Source organism: Leptopilina heterotoma, unplaced genomic scaffold (genome assembly GCF_015476425.1).
Source record: "Leptopilina heterotoma isolate Lh14 unplaced genomic scaffold, ASM1547642v1 Lhet_39, whole genome shotgun sequence".
Taxonomy (NCBI): Eukaryota; Metazoa; Arthropoda; class Insecta; order Hymenoptera; family Figitidae; genus Leptopilina; species Leptopilina heterotoma.
Genome location: NW_025111058.1, coordinates 545,382 through 561,297, shown reverse-complemented (window position 1 = coordinate 561,297; position 15,916 = coordinate 545,382). Strand labels below are relative to the sequence as shown.

Genomic DNA, 15,916 nt, shown 5'->3' with positions numbered 1-15,916 from the left:
TAATTTTCAGTCAATTATTATTTTATTATTAAATTTTATTCTCCAAGCATATAAAGAAAAGAAAATTATATATAATTATCTAATATAAAATATTTGAAATACTTTTACAGTAAATATTATTAATAAAACAAATTATTATTAATAATAATAATTATAATTAATAATATTAATTATTAACAATAGTAATTATTAATTAAATAAATAAAAAATCAACTATTATTTTTTTAATTAAACAAAATCATTATTACTAATTATTTTATTGATAATAGATGATGATCAAATTATTATTATTATTATTATTATTATTATTATTATTATTATTATTATTATTATTATTATTATTATTATTATTGTTATATTTATAAAAGTAGTAAATTAAAAAAATTATATCATTAAAAAATACCGAATAATAATCATAATTAAATTTCAATATATTTATTAACTAAACAACAATTATAAAAATTCCAGAAAAAGCTTAATTAAATTAAAAATAAAAAAAAACCTCTTTTATAATAATTATAATAAATAATATAATTTTTGCTCACTGCAAACCAAATGTATTTTTCCAAAATTGGTAAATCGTCAGCGATATATCGAAAACCATGCATTGCAGTTGATTTACAATAATTAAATAAAATGCGCTTCACATTTTCTCTCTCCAGTTTTCTATTTTTCTTTTTCACTACAATTTCCAGTTTTTTTTTTTGAAAAAATTGTTATTAAAATTTTTTGTAATACTTGTAATAAAATAAATTCAAAATCAAATTTTTAACACTATTTAAAAATTGTATTGTATTATTAATTAATATTTATATTGTATTTTTAATTAATATTTATATAGTTAATTGTCCTACCTTTATTATTGTTGTTAAAATCTTTTTTAATGTAAATTTTTTGCAATTTTTTTGAATCGGACATTTTTTTTTCTCAAACTGTTCTTGTCGTCAACATTTCGAAAGGAAAAATGAATGAAATTCTACAAATACTTTGAATATTGAAAACATATATTTTATGTTATCTTTTTAATTTACAATCATTATTTATAATTACATCACTAGGGACAAATTTCTTTTTAAAGTAAATAATACTAATTTATCTTCCCAAGGGTCATAACAAAATGAAAAGTGGTTTATAATTATTTGCAAATTTTATTTTCTTTCGAAATTATGTTATTTGTTAGAAAGAAAATATTTTATAGCTAAGAAGTAGTTAAATTTCAAAATTTATTGATTGTATTTTTTATTATGTTCTTAATAGAAGACAAATATAATTTAATTGTATATAATTATAATTTAATTTTTATGATACTAAATAAGCAATAATTATAAAATAATATTTATGTAATAATTGTAAAATTGTAAAATTATAATTTTTTTAATTATAAAATTTTATGAAAATAGAATTATTTATTTTATTTGCAAAAAATAATTTTCGTTTTTTGGAAAAATCAAATTAAGAAGTCTTTTTGTAATTAAAATACATTTTAAAATCATTTTCAAGCATTGAAATATTCGGATTTGTTTCTGTTATTTTAATGCGATTTTTTGAAGAAAATTTTTGAAAAAATTTATTATTTTTTCTATCGTTGACGACAATTTTCTTTCTTTGCGTCTCACGGTATTTTATTCGACAGGGCGTTACGAAAACTTGAATAATAGGTTCCAGTAAACTTATGAATGAACCACCTAAACAAAGTCCAAGAACAGCTCCCAGAGTCCCTGAAAATATTTATTAAAATTATTATTAATATCATTATTCTTATTATTAGAAATTATTATTTAATTCTTAATTGTTCAAAATTATTTTCTATTTATTTTCTTATTTATTTATTCTCTTCTTTTATTTTCTATTTTTTTTTTTTTTATTATTTTCTATTATTTTCTACTATTTATTTATTAGTAGATTTTTTTATTGCAGAAGTATTTATAAATAAAAACAAAAATTGTTTTTTGATAAAAAAAATAATAAATTTTATCAAAATTAAATTAAAATTATTCCTCTCGAAAATTTAATTTACCATTTTTGAGAAACTAATTAGTCATTATTGTCAACTTCGATTTAGTTTAATTTGAAAAAAAAAATAATTTTGTTTTAACAATAACTTACCAATTGTCGTGTACCAAGGAGAACTCAATCGCTTTTTGTACTTCGTAAAAGTATAATCTTGAAAATAGACATAAATTTTTGCAAAATCAAAATCCGATCCTCGATTTGAATTAGGAAGTCGTCTGTGAATAGAAAATAAAAAATAAAATTATTATTCTAATTGTATATACAAAATAGAAAATTTTTATTTAATTTGTTTTTCGAAATAATTTGAAAATACTAACTCAAGAAATGGATGTCGTAGACCTTGATAAATACTGGAAACTTCATCATAAACAATATATTTTGTCTTTGAGCAAACTTGCAAACAGGGACATTTTTTCAGCAACATTCCACTTTCTAATTTTACATCTTCGTGGAAATTATTTATTTCGACTGAAAGAAAATTAATTTTTAATATTAAAAATATGTTTCATTTCAAAATAATTTTTGGTTAATTGAATTAAGAGTGTAAGTACTTATTTTTTAACATTTAAATTTAGGTTCAATTTTCTATCAATTTAAATTCAACTTAATTTCAATTTTCCTTCAATAGAATTTCAATTAATTTTCATTCAATTTAATCTAAATTTTTTTTTCAATTTAATTTCAATTTACTTTCAATTCAGTTTCAATTTTTTTTCAATTCAATTTCATTTTAGTTTCAATTCCCTTTCAATTTAATTTTAATTTAGTTTCAATTTTCCTTCAATATAATTTTTATTTTTTTCTAATTTAATTTTAATTTAATTTAAATTTTCTCTCATTTTAATTTCAACGTAATTTCAATTTTTCTTCAATTGAATTTCAATTAATTTTCAATTTAATTTTAAGTTTCTTTCAATTTAGTTTCAATTTTCTTTTAATTTAATTTCAATTTACTTTCAATTTGAATTAAATTTAATTAAAGTTAATTAATATAAATTTAATTTAAATCAAATTGAAAATTACTTTGCAATTAACTTTAGATAAAAATTTAAATTAAATTTAAATTAAATTTAAATTTGAAAAAATGTCACAAATTAGAAATTTAATTTACCATAATTTTTCCTGATGCATTTCATGTTACTGAAGTCGCAAATTTTCGAAATATTAACACAAGTATCAGGATAGTAATACGGGACACATGAGCAAATTTTCAAAAAACGTTTCATTTTACAACTTGCGATGCAAGATTGATAACTGTATTTATACGGCACCTGGAAAATAGAAAAAAACTCAATTATTAAAATTTATTTCACTAAAAAATAAAAGACGTATTTTTTCACTCTAAGTAAATAAATAAATAAATAAATACCTCCAAGTCAAAAATACAATTTCTTCTCTCCTGTGATAATTGACGGATTGTGACATCATTTTCCACTTTTGTCCCCGATACTATAACATTAACTTGCTTACTCATCTGAACAACCAATTCGTAAATATCATATTCAGGATAATCATGAGGTTCATGAATTAGTATTGAAGCGCCTTCATAACTATTAATGAATCCAAAATAATTCTCCGGTTCCAAATATAATCGAAAGTAAAGTCCAGTATGAATTCCAGAACCAGAAACTTTCTATATAAAGAAATAAATTTGTTAAATTAAATAATATTTTTTAATTTGAACCAAAAAAAAAAATTCCCTAAGAAAGACAATTATTATTATTACCTGAATTCTCTTTTCGTCTGAACAATCTTTTTCCTCCTTGCAGTTTAAATGTTTATTGTAGAATTTGGTGCATTTCTCCACATTTATGCTTGAAATTGAAATTAAATAGAAAGGAAAATTGAAATTAAATAAAATAAAAACTGGAATTAAATTGAAATTAAATAGAAATAACATTGAAATTAGATTGAAATTAAATAAAATAAAAATTGGAATTGAATTGAAATTAAATATAAGGAAAATTGAAATTAGATTGAAATTAAATAGAAAGAACATTGAAATTAAATAAAATGAAAATTGGAATTAAATTGAAATTAAATTTAGAAAGAAAATCGAAATTAGATTGAAATTAAATAGAAAGAAAATTGAAATTAAATAAAATCAAAATTGGAATTGAATTGAAATTAAATAGAAAGAAAATTGAAATTAAATAAAATGAAAATTGGAATTAAATTGAAATTAAATAGAAATAAAATAGAAATTAAATTAAAATTATAAAAAGAAAGAAAATTGAAATTAAATAGAAAAAAAATTGAAATTGAAATTGAATAGAATTAAAATTAAAATTAAATTAAAATTATAAAAAGAAAGAAAATTAAAATTAAATAGAAAAAAATTGAAATTGAAGTTGAAGAGAATGAAAATTAAAATTAAATTTTCGAATTTTTACAATAATTGCTGATTAATTTTTTATTAATACTCACTTGTCAAAAATTGTTGGCGACACGTAATAATTGAAAGCACAACAGAATCCCTTGTATGATTCAACTGGTCTGAATAAAGTTGTACAATTAGTAAGGATTCCCAGAAATTCGCAATTACCAAATAATGTTTCACAGGGTTGCATCAACTAAAATAAATCCGTAAAATTATTATCACTGTAAAGTGAATGGTACATTTTTTAATTTCCCATTTTTCTTTTTATTACCTCATGCATTAGAGTTTTTAATGGTATTTTTAAACTTTGAAACATTTTATCATAAACTTTAGTTTTCACAAATAAATTTTGTTGTGGACTCGTTAACAGCGGTAAGTAGTGGAAAAAATCTTGAATTTCATCTTCAGTGTATCCGCTACTGTTTCTGTAAAGAAAAAAAACAATTTTTCAATTAAATACTAAAATTGAAAAAAATAATAAATGCAAAAATAAACTATGTACTGAAAAAAAATAATAATAGAATGAAAAAATAATTAAATAATAAAGAAGAATAATAGCAGAATGTAAAAATAGTAAAATAATAAAGAAAATTAATAAAAGAAATAGTAAAAAAGAAATAATAGAGAAATAATAATAATAGAAATAATAAAGAAAAATAATAGTAAAAGAAATAATGAAGAAAAATAATAAAAGAATGGAAAAATAAAATAATTAAAATTAAAAAGAGAATAATTTTGGAAAAAAATATTTACAATTGTTTCATGAATTTTTCAGTCCTCGGTTTGTAAATTTGATTGTGATTGCAAATTGTAACGGCTGGAAAATCTAATTGCTCCATGCTATTGTCAACACTTTCGAGTTGAATTAATATTGATTGATTTAACATTGCTTCCACGGCTCTTTGAGTCAAAAATATGAACATTCCCACAGCTGTAATTACAATCTGAAAATAAAAATAATTATTACAAAATTTAAAGAAGAAAAATATTCTAGAATATTTTAGAAACAAATTTCCCACCACTGTCCATATTCGTTTTTCATTAGGCGACATATGCTTAGACGTGATGTGTCGAAAACCATGCAAAGAAGTTGTATCACAAAAATTCTTCAAGTAAATTTTCGTCTCGACTCCAATTTTCCTCCATATTTTCGAAGAAAAAATTCCAACTTGACAAAAAATCTCATTTTTGAAAACTCACTTTATTGAAAATGTAGAAAGGAAAAAAATACTTACCAAGGGGAAAATTTGTTAATCGAGGCATTTTTTTTTATTCTTGTAAAATATTTCGATTTTAATATTTGTATAAATAATATTTTGTGTAAATTTAACTGAACTAAAATTTGAAGTTTATAATTAACTTGATAGAATAAAGTAAAAGTTTTATTGAACAATTTTCAGTATTCTTTTACTATTTTTTCTTTAAATATTACTTTTCATTTCTTTTCGCTTACTTCCGAGGAACTAAACTTTTTCTCAACTTCTTTCACTTAATATATTTCTTCGCTTTATTAACTCAACTTTCTTGTACTCAGTTGAAGGATGATCGTTATCTGAAAATTACTTGTGAACTTTACAACACTGGTAATTGGAGATCTAGTCGTAAAATGTTTAAAGAATAACAGAATATAGTTTTTAAATCGAAAAAAATTTGTATATTTAAGATTATTCTTTATATAAAAACTTAAATTATTGTGGAAATATTTAAGGAAAATTTTAGACTTAAATTGAGAAAATAAAATATAAAAACTTGATTCCTAGATAAAAAGATAGAATAGAAGGTAGAATAAAAAAAGGAATGAAAAAAAAAATTCTACACTTGCGGAAAATTGAAAATTTTCTCATTATAGTACGAGAGTAATTAATAAAATAAAATAAGTAAGAGAAATACTAATGAATGATAACCATTCCAGGAGTTTAGCAAATCCAGACCATATTTTTTCGTTACTCATTTCGGATGTCGATTGAATTGATTCGATGTTATCACTTTCTTCCTCCAATTCGTAGGATCCTTTTGATTTTTCGGCAGTTGTCACGAAAAATTGAAGAAGTCGACAATTTACAATGCAGACAATCCATTTTGGTGCTGTTGCGGTGATTTTTTGCATTTTTCGAAACACTATCGTTATTATTAATGCAAACGCTGCCAGAATTAATGAATCTCGATAAAAAATAACTGAAAGAGAATAATTTAATTAAAATTTTATTCTTGTTCAATTTTAGAAAAAAATCTAAAAAATTATTTCAAAATTATCGAATCAAATTGTTATTTTCAAATATCAACTTTAATTTTTGATTAATTTCAGATTTGCAAAATTTTAAAAATTCACTTATTAAATTCAATTGTTTTCAAATTTAAATACAATTTTAATAAAATTTCACGAAAGAATTAAATTATTTTTAAAAAGTTATCAAATTTTTCGACAGAATTCAATTAATTTTTTGAAATTTTAATAAAATTCTTCGCAACAATGAAATTATTTTTATAAATAATATAATTCTTCTCAGGAATTCAATTATTCTCAAATACAATTTTAATAAAATTTCTCCGAAAGGATTCAATTATTTTTAAAAATTGTAATACAATTTTTCTAAAGAATTCAATTATTCTCGAAAGTTTTGATAACATTTTTTAAAAGAATTAAATATTATTTTCATAATATAATGAATTTCTTCTTAGGAATTAAATTATTTTTTGAAGAATTTTTATAAAATTTCTCCAAAGAATTCAATTATTTTCAAAAATTGTGATAAAATTCTGGAAAAAAATTGAAAAATTCAATTATTTCCAAACAATTTTCACAAAATTCAATGAAAATTATTAAAAGAAACAATTATTTTCAAATAAACTTTAAGAAATTCTTCAAAAGAATTAAATTATTTACAAAAACTCTAATAATAATGGTTCAATGGAATTTAATCTTTTATCAATTTATCAATAATTTTAATAAAATTTAATAATAAAATTGTTAATTAAAATTTAAAATTATTTGCAAAATCGATTATATTGAAAAAATTAAAGAAATTCTTCGAAATAATTCAATTATTTTCAATATTTTAATAAAATTCTTGGAATGAATTCAATTATTTTGCTAAATTGTAATAAAACTCTGAGAAGAATTAAATGATTTTCTAAAATTTTTAATAAAATTCAATAAGTAAATATTTAATTACAATTATTAACAAACATGATTATTTAGAAAATTTGAAATAAATTCTTCATGAAATTCAATCACTTTCAAAAATTTTTAATTAAAATTTAAAAAAAACTCCATTGATTAAAAAAAGAATTCAATAAAATTCTACAAAACAAGGACATTATTTTCAAAAATTTTAATAAAATTCTTCGAGATAATTCAATTATTTTCAATATAATTTTAATAAAATTTCTCATCATTTTGAATTAAAATTGTTAAATTTGAATCTAAAAAATAATTACTTATGTGAGGAATAGTAAATCCATTTAATGGCACCATCCAATGTAAATCGTAAATACAGTAAAGGTGGCCAGCAAAATTTACACCTGCCAGAACCATTCTTTCTATCGATGTTGAATCCAACCACAGAACTGTTAGTGTGAACGTCAAGAAGACTGAAAATTCAAATTTAATTAAAATGAGAGAAGAAAAAGAAATGAAACAAGAAAATATTTCAATCATTTATCATTTTTAAACGTTAAGAAATAAATAAATAAATAAATAAATTAATTAATTAATTAATTACCTAATTCAAAAAGTGAAGAATTTAAAAATTATTATAATTCAATTATTCTTCGAAATTAAATTGTTTTTTGGAAATATATTTTTTAATTTAATTTACTATTATTTTGATTCAATAAATATTGTTATTTAAATTCTCGCAAAATATATAAATATTGATATTATTTCGATTTGATAAATAATTATATTATTTGGATTTAACTAATATTAGTAATATTTCGATTTAATAAACATGAACATTATTGTTGTCTTAATGAATATTAATTAATACTCACTAGTTGCTGGAGTAATATACAACGAATGTGACATTCTCGAGTGCCTCTTTAAATGAAATTCAAATCCAATTTGCGTGTAATTTATCGTCAGAGTATTAATAATTATTTTCCTAGCTTCTTGTCCTTTCATAATCCAATCGTGGTTCTCTATATAATCTTCCATCAAAATCTATCAAAATAATAATAATAATAATAGTAATAATTTTAATTCTAAATAATTTTTTTTTTAAATTACTAATGTTAATTAGCTCACAGGAGGTTGTAGAAAATCAAAGTCGACCTCGTGACTATAATAAGTATTGGAACCGGTGCGAATTTTACATTTTTGTTCATCATATGGCCAGTAAGTGAAATCCGAGGCACAGGAAACTGAAATCTTGGTGGGAATGACACAGGTAACATTTCCAGTATTTTTCAGCAAGCAAGTCGTTGTAGGAAGCTCAAAATGTTCAGCTCTGAAAATTAAGAGAATTTTCTCTATTTAGAATAATAATTTAATTAATAATTAATATTTATTTCCATTTTTTAGATATTAAATATATTTAAAAGAACAAGGGTCAGAATTCGTAAAATTTTCACAGAAAATAAAAAGTATTTTTTTTAAATCGAAGTGTTGAAAAAACATTTCTATTTGGCCTTAAGAATGTGTCCACCAAAAAACAGGAAAAAAAATTATTTTTTATAAAAGTTATTGCAAAATTAATTTTTTAGCAACTTTTTAAACAAAATTTTATTTCTCCTAAATGAATGAACCGATTTAAATGAACCAAGCGGGAATATCAAGGGGATAAAATATACTTTCGTTTAGAATTAGAAAATTTCTAAAAAGTTTATTTTTTAATAATTATTTAATAAATTTTTTATAAACAATTAATTTTTTTTAATGTTCTGCGCCTTTTAAAAATTTGAAAAAAATATTAACATACACTTAAAACTATAAGAAATCAAAATCCGTTGAGAAAATTTTGGAGCGACAATTATTTTAAAAGTTATAAACAAATTATATTGAACGGAGATGCGATTTTGATGATTTTCAGAATTAAAACATTATTTTTAACTACGAAATGAACAAAACACTGTCAAATTAACATTTTTATTCAATTATATAACCATAAAAATTGATGAAAATGATCAAAAACTAAGTTCAGCGTTGATGCACAACACCGCGCCAATATAATTTGTTTATAACTTTTAAAATAATTGTCGCTTCAAAATTTTCTCAACGGATTTTGATTTCTTATAGTTTTAAGTGTATGTTAATATTTTTTTCAAATTTTTAAAAGGCGCAGAACATTAAAAAAAATTAATTGTTTATAAAAAATTTATTAAATAATTATTAAAAAATAAACTTTTTAGAAATTTTCTAATTCTAAACGAAAGTATATTTTATCCCCTTGATATTCCCGCTTGGTTCATTTAAATCGGTTCATTCATTTATAGGAGAAATAAAATTTTGTTTAAAAAGTTGCTAAAAAATTAATTTTGCAATAACTTTTATAAAAAATAATTTTTTTTCCTGTTTTTTGGTGGACACATTCTTAAGGCCAAATAGAAATGTTTTTTCAACACTTCGATTTAAAAAAAATACTTTTTATTTTCTGTGAAAATTTCACGAATTCTGACCCACAACAGGTTTTTTTTTTTGAAAAAATTAATAGAGAAAAATAAAGTGTTGTTTCTTTAAATTAAATTAATGAGAATAAATTCATGATGGAGTTTTTTTTCATTAAGAATTTTTTTTTTTTGAAAGAAGAATTAATATGGAATTAATTAATTTTAATTAATGAATAAAATAAAGAATATAACATACGTGTTAATTATCATCAAATCGGGTTTCCAGATATCGGTACTCAAAACGTAAAGTGTATCCAATTTTTCAAATTCTGCAAGATTCCACGTTAAATGCGCATCGTTCCATGTCTGCAAAAAAAATTTTGTTCAATTAAAATACAATTCAATTCATTTAATAATTGATTTCTATTACAATTAATTTATACAATAATTGATTTATACATAATTTATTTATATAATAATTGATTTTACATAATTTACTTATATAATTGATTTATGCATAATTTATTTATATTACAATTAATAATTTCTACTGAAATAAATAAATCAAAAATACGAAAAAGTAATAAAACTAATATTTACATCTAAGAAATAACAAATTACATAATTTGTAAACAATTTACCAATTTTAACCAGAAATGAAGAGTGAAGCTACTACTGCTACTTTCCTGTAAAAAGAAGAGAAAAATTAAATAAATAATTAAAATAATAATTTTCTTCCTTTCTATCAAGTATATTAAAAAAAACTTCCTTCTTTACTTGAATATGTGTATTTTGGATTTTTAATTAAAAAACACATTGTTTAAAAGGAAGAAAGTTTTACTCGAACAAAAAACAAGTAAATGAAGTCTTTTCTTTAATGTTTCCCCCGGGAGCAGTTAAATCTCTTAGGCAAGATTGATCGCTTTAAACAAACAAGCTTTCATTCTTTTACCAGTCGTTGGCGAGATAAAAAATATTCCAGAAAAACTCTGACGTTACTGAAAGTTCAATTTTTTATTCCTCAAAAATGACAAACTTTAGAATTACATACTCCAGAGACTTTGGGTGAAATTTTAAGAAAATTGCTTTTCTACGCAAAAAAAAAGAAACTATTTTTATCTATATTAATTTCAATGCAAATAAATAAAAATTCTATTAAGAATTTAACAGACAATTATTATTACTTCTATAAATATTAGTTGCTTTTAAAATTAATATTTCTAGCAAATTTAAAAATATTTCTAATTTTCTAATAATAATAACTCTGAAAATATTTCTAATAAGTTTTAAAATAATAATTCAAATAGGAACTAAAAAAATATTCCTATTAGTAATAAATTAGGAAATAAATTTCAATAAGAGTGAAAATACTCACAAATTCCATAAATTTCGGTATCATTTGTATAAATGCTTGAAGACTTTTCTTCCGTTCAACAGGCCTCTCATTTGAATCGTAAGAACAAAAAAGTTGATTCTTCAATCGTGAACTCACAGTTGCGGACGATTTATTCGGTGGACATTTACGAATATCAATTGCCCCCACATGCTTAATTATACGCAATTTTAAAATAAATATCAAAAAAGCAAAAATAATTAATTTCTTCATTTTCAAAACGAAAAGACCAATAGTCCGTGTTTCAATGAACTATAATTTTAATTTTGGCTATTCACTTGAATTTTTTTTTATCACACGATCATTATCGAAAACTAGATGACGCCCCTCGTTTCGTTCATATATCAATCGAACTCTTTTTTTTTTAAATATTCTATCACAAAAATGATTTTAAACCATGAAAATATGCTTGTGACATTGGAGATAATTTATTTTATACAGAATTCGTACATTATATCACAAATAAAAATGAAAGAAGAGAATAAATATATATGTTCTATAATATGAAACATTAATAATCTTCTTTTATATTATATAAAAAATAATATATTTTGAAAGTATGTAAAAAAATTATAAAAATGAAAAAATGGTATTAATATTTAATTACTATTAAAGTTGAATATAATCTTCATAAAAATTTTTACAAGAAGAATTAATAGTAAGAATTAGAACTAATCTTTGGATTTGTGCCATTCTATAGAGAAATGAAAAATATTGAGAATATTGTTAAAAATATCGAGAAATTTAGGCCCTAGTTTTTTTTTTGTTATTCATCGATTTGGCACATTTCTTCGATTTAGGCCATTTGTGCCAAATTTCTCTGTAATGTTGATATCAGTCTTCAATAGAAATTTAAATGCTGATTTAATGAGTTGTATTTCATAATCGTATGCGAAATGTTCTGTAAAAGAAAATCTTTATCATTTCATTTAGTTCAATATTTTATTATTTTATCAGTGTAAATATTTAATTAATTTTATAAATTCAATTTTCAAAGAAATAAAAATGAAAAAACTACTAATTATTTAAAAATTTTAATTACAATAATTAGTATAGTATTTTTTAGTATAGAAAATTTTCTGTCTTTTTCTTATAATAGTGATTAGGAGAAAAAAAAGTTGCACTAAAATAGAAAAATGAATCTATATTAGAAAAGAAAAGGAAACAGAAAAGGGTTGCCACAAAACTTTCATTTTGTTTTTCCCTGACACACAATAACTCTTCTAATATTCAATTATTATCTAAAATTTACCTGAAATCCATTTCTTAATAAATTTTTATTAGAAAATTTTTCGACAATTCAATTATTTACATACAAAAATAAATAATTTATTTAATAATTGAATATTTCTGAAAATTGAATTTTTATGAAGAATTTGATCAACATTTTTAAAAATAATTGAATTCTTTCGGTGAATTTTAAAAAAAAATTTAAGAATAAATGCAATTTTCTATCATTATTTTTAAAATTGTATAAAAAGTAACTTAAATTCTGAAATAAGTTTTGTTATTTATGAAAATAAGTGAATTCTTGCAACGAATTTCATTAAAAAATTTTTTAAAGAATTGAATTCCTGTAAAGAATTTTATGTGTAAAAATAATTGAATTCCGGAGAAAAATATTATTATTCATTAAAATAATTAATTTCTTGTGAAGAATTTTATTCAAATTTTTTTAAATAATTGATTTTCTCAGAATTTTTTAAAAATTTTTGAAAATAATTAAATACCATCGAGAAATTTCACTAAAAAAATTGAAATCTGACAAAGAATTAAAAAATTCTTTTTTAAATAATTGAATGCCTGTGAAAATGTTTATTTTTGAAAAGAATTTAATTCTTGGGAAGAATTTTATTAGAATTTCTTAAATAATTTAATTTTATTTGAAGAATTTTATTTTTTACGAAAATAATTCAATTATTTTCGAAGATTCTTACAATTTTACGAAAATAATTTTATTCTACAACCAATTTTATTATAATTTATTATAATTATAATTTATATTTATAAAAATAATTGATTTCTAGCGAAGACTTTTATTCAAATTTTTTTTAAATGATTTAATTCCCATAAAAAAATGTATTATATATGTGAAAATAATTGAATTCTCAAGAAGAATTGGATTGAAAATAATTGAATTGTATAGGAAAATTTTATTAAAATTGCAAGTTTATTAACTAAATCTTGTAAAGAATTTGGTAAAATTTTTTTTAAATAATAGAATTTTTAAAAGAATTTTATTTAAATTTTTCGAAATAATTGAATTTCTCAGAACTATTTTAAATTTTTTTCAATTCTCTGAATATATTTGTATTCTTTGGAGAAACTTCATTAAAAAATCAAAAATTATTGAATTGATGCGAAGAAATATATAAAAAATTGGTATGTATTTGAATTCCTGTGAAATTTTTATTAAAAGTTTGTTTAAATATTAGAATTCTTTTGTAAAATTTTATGAAAATAGTAGATATTAAAAATAATTGAAATGAGGAAAATTTTTGAAATTTTGACAAGAATTTTATTAAATTTTTTGAAAATAATTGAACTTCAGAGAAGAATTTTATTATTTATAAAGATAATTGAAATTTTGACGAGAGTTTTAAAAAAATGTTGAACATAATTGAATTTATGCGAAGAAGTTTATCACTTTATCACTTTTGAAAATAATTGAATTTCTGTAATCAGTTGTTCTTAGAATTTCTATTTAAATCCATTAAAAATTGATATTTTTTAAAATTTCTATTTAAATTCATTAAAAATTGATATTTTTAAAAATTTTCAAATTGAAATCTTTGAAGTTCATCTATTCATGAAGATTGTAAACGCAACTCTTTTGAAATCCAATTAATTTTGAAATTTTTAAGTAAAATTATTCATTAAATAATTTATAAGTAATAATTTTATCAAGAACTTAATTCTTCAAGAATTAAGTTATTTAAAAAGAAATTATTGTCAGAAATAGAAAAAATTGAACGGTTTGTATTAGAATTCTTGTCAATTTCATAGTTTATGAGGCAAACAAAAAAAACACAAAAATTTAGAATGTTAATATAAATTCTAAAAACTTAATTTTTTCCAGTACTTTTAAAAAAAATCCCTGACTTTTCCCTGACGTTTCCCTGAATTCGCTGACTTGTGACAACCCTGGAGAAGAGAAAAAAATAAAAAAAAGAAAGAGAATATCGATTGCCTTTCCTTTTTTCTTTTCTTGATAATAATAAAATAACATACTTGGAGAAGTCGCTGCTTTTCTCAATGATGTGTTCGAATTCGGCAAAACTGAGAGCACCATCGTCATCTAAATCGGCTTCCTCTAATAAATATTGAAGAAGCTGCTGCATTTCTGTATCGCTTAATCTTTGTGGAGCTGTTAATCTATCTACAACTTGACGTAAATCTCCTATTCCTAACATATCATCGCCATCGAAATCTGTAGAAAAAATATTTTTTTTAATTAATACAAATAAAAAAAAAACTAAAAGAAAAAATGCACTATAAATTATTTAAGGAGAGACTAAGACTTTATTTTTTACTATATCAAGAAAATGATTCATATCTTCCATAAAACTATTTTTATAGTAATTTTTAGAGAGGAAATCAATGGTCAGAAAATATTCTGAATATTCATTTTATAAACTTTACCAAATATTCGAAAAGCGTGCTCGGCTTTTACAGCTTTTGGTGCTGCATCACTAAAAACGGACATCATGTCCAAAAAATCTTCGAACGTACAATCGCCATCCTGACTGGAACTGAATACTTTACATATTCGATCACCAAAAGGATTCACTCGAAGTTCCGGGTACTGAAGTATTTTTGACATTGGCAGTTTTGCATTTCGATTGTGTCCCACTTTTTCCGGAGCGAGGGCTTTAAATTTCTGATGAGCACTACAAGAATTATTTTGAAAAATAAAAACAAAAAAAATGTAAAATCATTAAAAATACAAAAAACAAAAAAATAGGTACAAAATAATTAAGACTTACTAAAGAACTTCCTTTTTTGTAAAATAGGTCAAATCCTGAAAAAGAAATATCAAAACACAAGAGTATTTAATAAAAATAATTTTTTCAATAAAAGAAGTAGAATTAAATATTCAGGTCAATATTCAAAGCACCAAAAACTTACTTGATAATCCTGTAACTCTTCCTCACTAAACTGACTTCTTCCAGCTCCCATATTTCAAAATCATACAGAAAAATTGACAGTTATTAATAAAAACTACACTCTGAATTTTTATAGAAATATTTTTGGTAAAAATTTTTTTCACAAACGCTTCAAAGAAGCTTTCGCTGAATGTTCCATTGTAAAGTAAACTAATTATACTTTGTTGATTGTTGACAATCAGTCAAAGACCTTATCTTATAGACGAAATTCCGTTAATTAACTCTAAACTAATTATTATTATTTAAAGAAAAAAACAAAGAAAATATTTTCCTTTGTTTGTCATTAGACGTTTTTGCCGAGATTCTGACAGATAGACTAAAGCTACTTACACAACGCGTAAATATTCGCAATAGTCTACCTTAAGCAGGCCTGACCTTAAGGCTTAAACGCAACTACCGAACCCTGACAGTTGGCAC

The 15,916-nt window shown here is 21.4% G+C and overlaps 3 protein-coding genes across 3 annotated transcripts; all 3 read right to left on the bottom strand.

Moving 5' to 3' along the window:
• Positions 1 to 1,467: 1,467 nt before the first annotated feature.
• On the bottom strand, positions 1,468 to 5,699 carry LOC122506040 (pickpocket protein 28-like; the record flags this gene model as incomplete). Its single annotated transcript, XM_043618009.1, has 10 exons — positions 5,413 to 5,699; positions 5,147 to 5,337; positions 4,665 to 4,818; positions 4,441 to 4,586; positions 3,740 to 3,827; positions 3,383 to 3,646; positions 3,125 to 3,284; positions 2,331 to 2,481; positions 2,107 to 2,228; positions 1,468 to 1,718 (listed from the first exon to the last, which is right to left on the bottom strand). Coding segments are annotated over exons 1-10 (1,560 nt in total), but the record flags the coding sequence as incomplete, so codon positions are not given.
• Positions 5,700 to 6,149: 450 nt separating this feature from the next.
• On the bottom strand, positions 6,150 to 11,960 carry LOC122506006 (neuronal acetylcholine receptor subunit alpha-6-like). Its single transcript, XM_043617954.1, has 7 exons — positions 11,316 to 11,960; positions 10,582 to 10,626; positions 10,197 to 10,306; positions 8,640 to 8,841; positions 8,387 to 8,555; positions 7,832 to 7,984; positions 6,150 to 6,568 (listed from the first exon to the last, which is right to left on the bottom strand). The coding sequence occupies exons 1-7, from the start codon at positions 11,544 to 11,546 to the stop codon at positions 6,237 to 6,239; spliced, it is 1,242 nt and encodes a 413-aa protein (XP_043473889.1). The 5' UTR covers positions 11,547 to 11,960; the 3' UTR covers positions 6,150 to 6,236.
• Positions 11,961 to 12,102: 142 nt separating this feature from the next.
• Positions 12,103 to 15,794, bottom strand: LOC122506008 (calcium and integrin-binding protein 1-like). Its single transcript, XM_043617957.1, has 5 exons — positions 15,462 to 15,794; positions 15,320 to 15,354; positions 14,976 to 15,223; positions 14,565 to 14,763; positions 12,103 to 12,234 (listed from the first exon to the last, which is right to left on the bottom strand). The coding sequence occupies exons 1-5, from the start codon at positions 15,510 to 15,512 to the stop codon at positions 12,213 to 12,215; spliced, it is 555 nt and encodes a 184-aa protein (XP_043473892.1). The 5' UTR covers positions 15,513 to 15,794; the 3' UTR covers positions 12,103 to 12,212.
• Between the last annotated feature and the right edge of the window lie 122 nt (positions 15,795 to 15,916).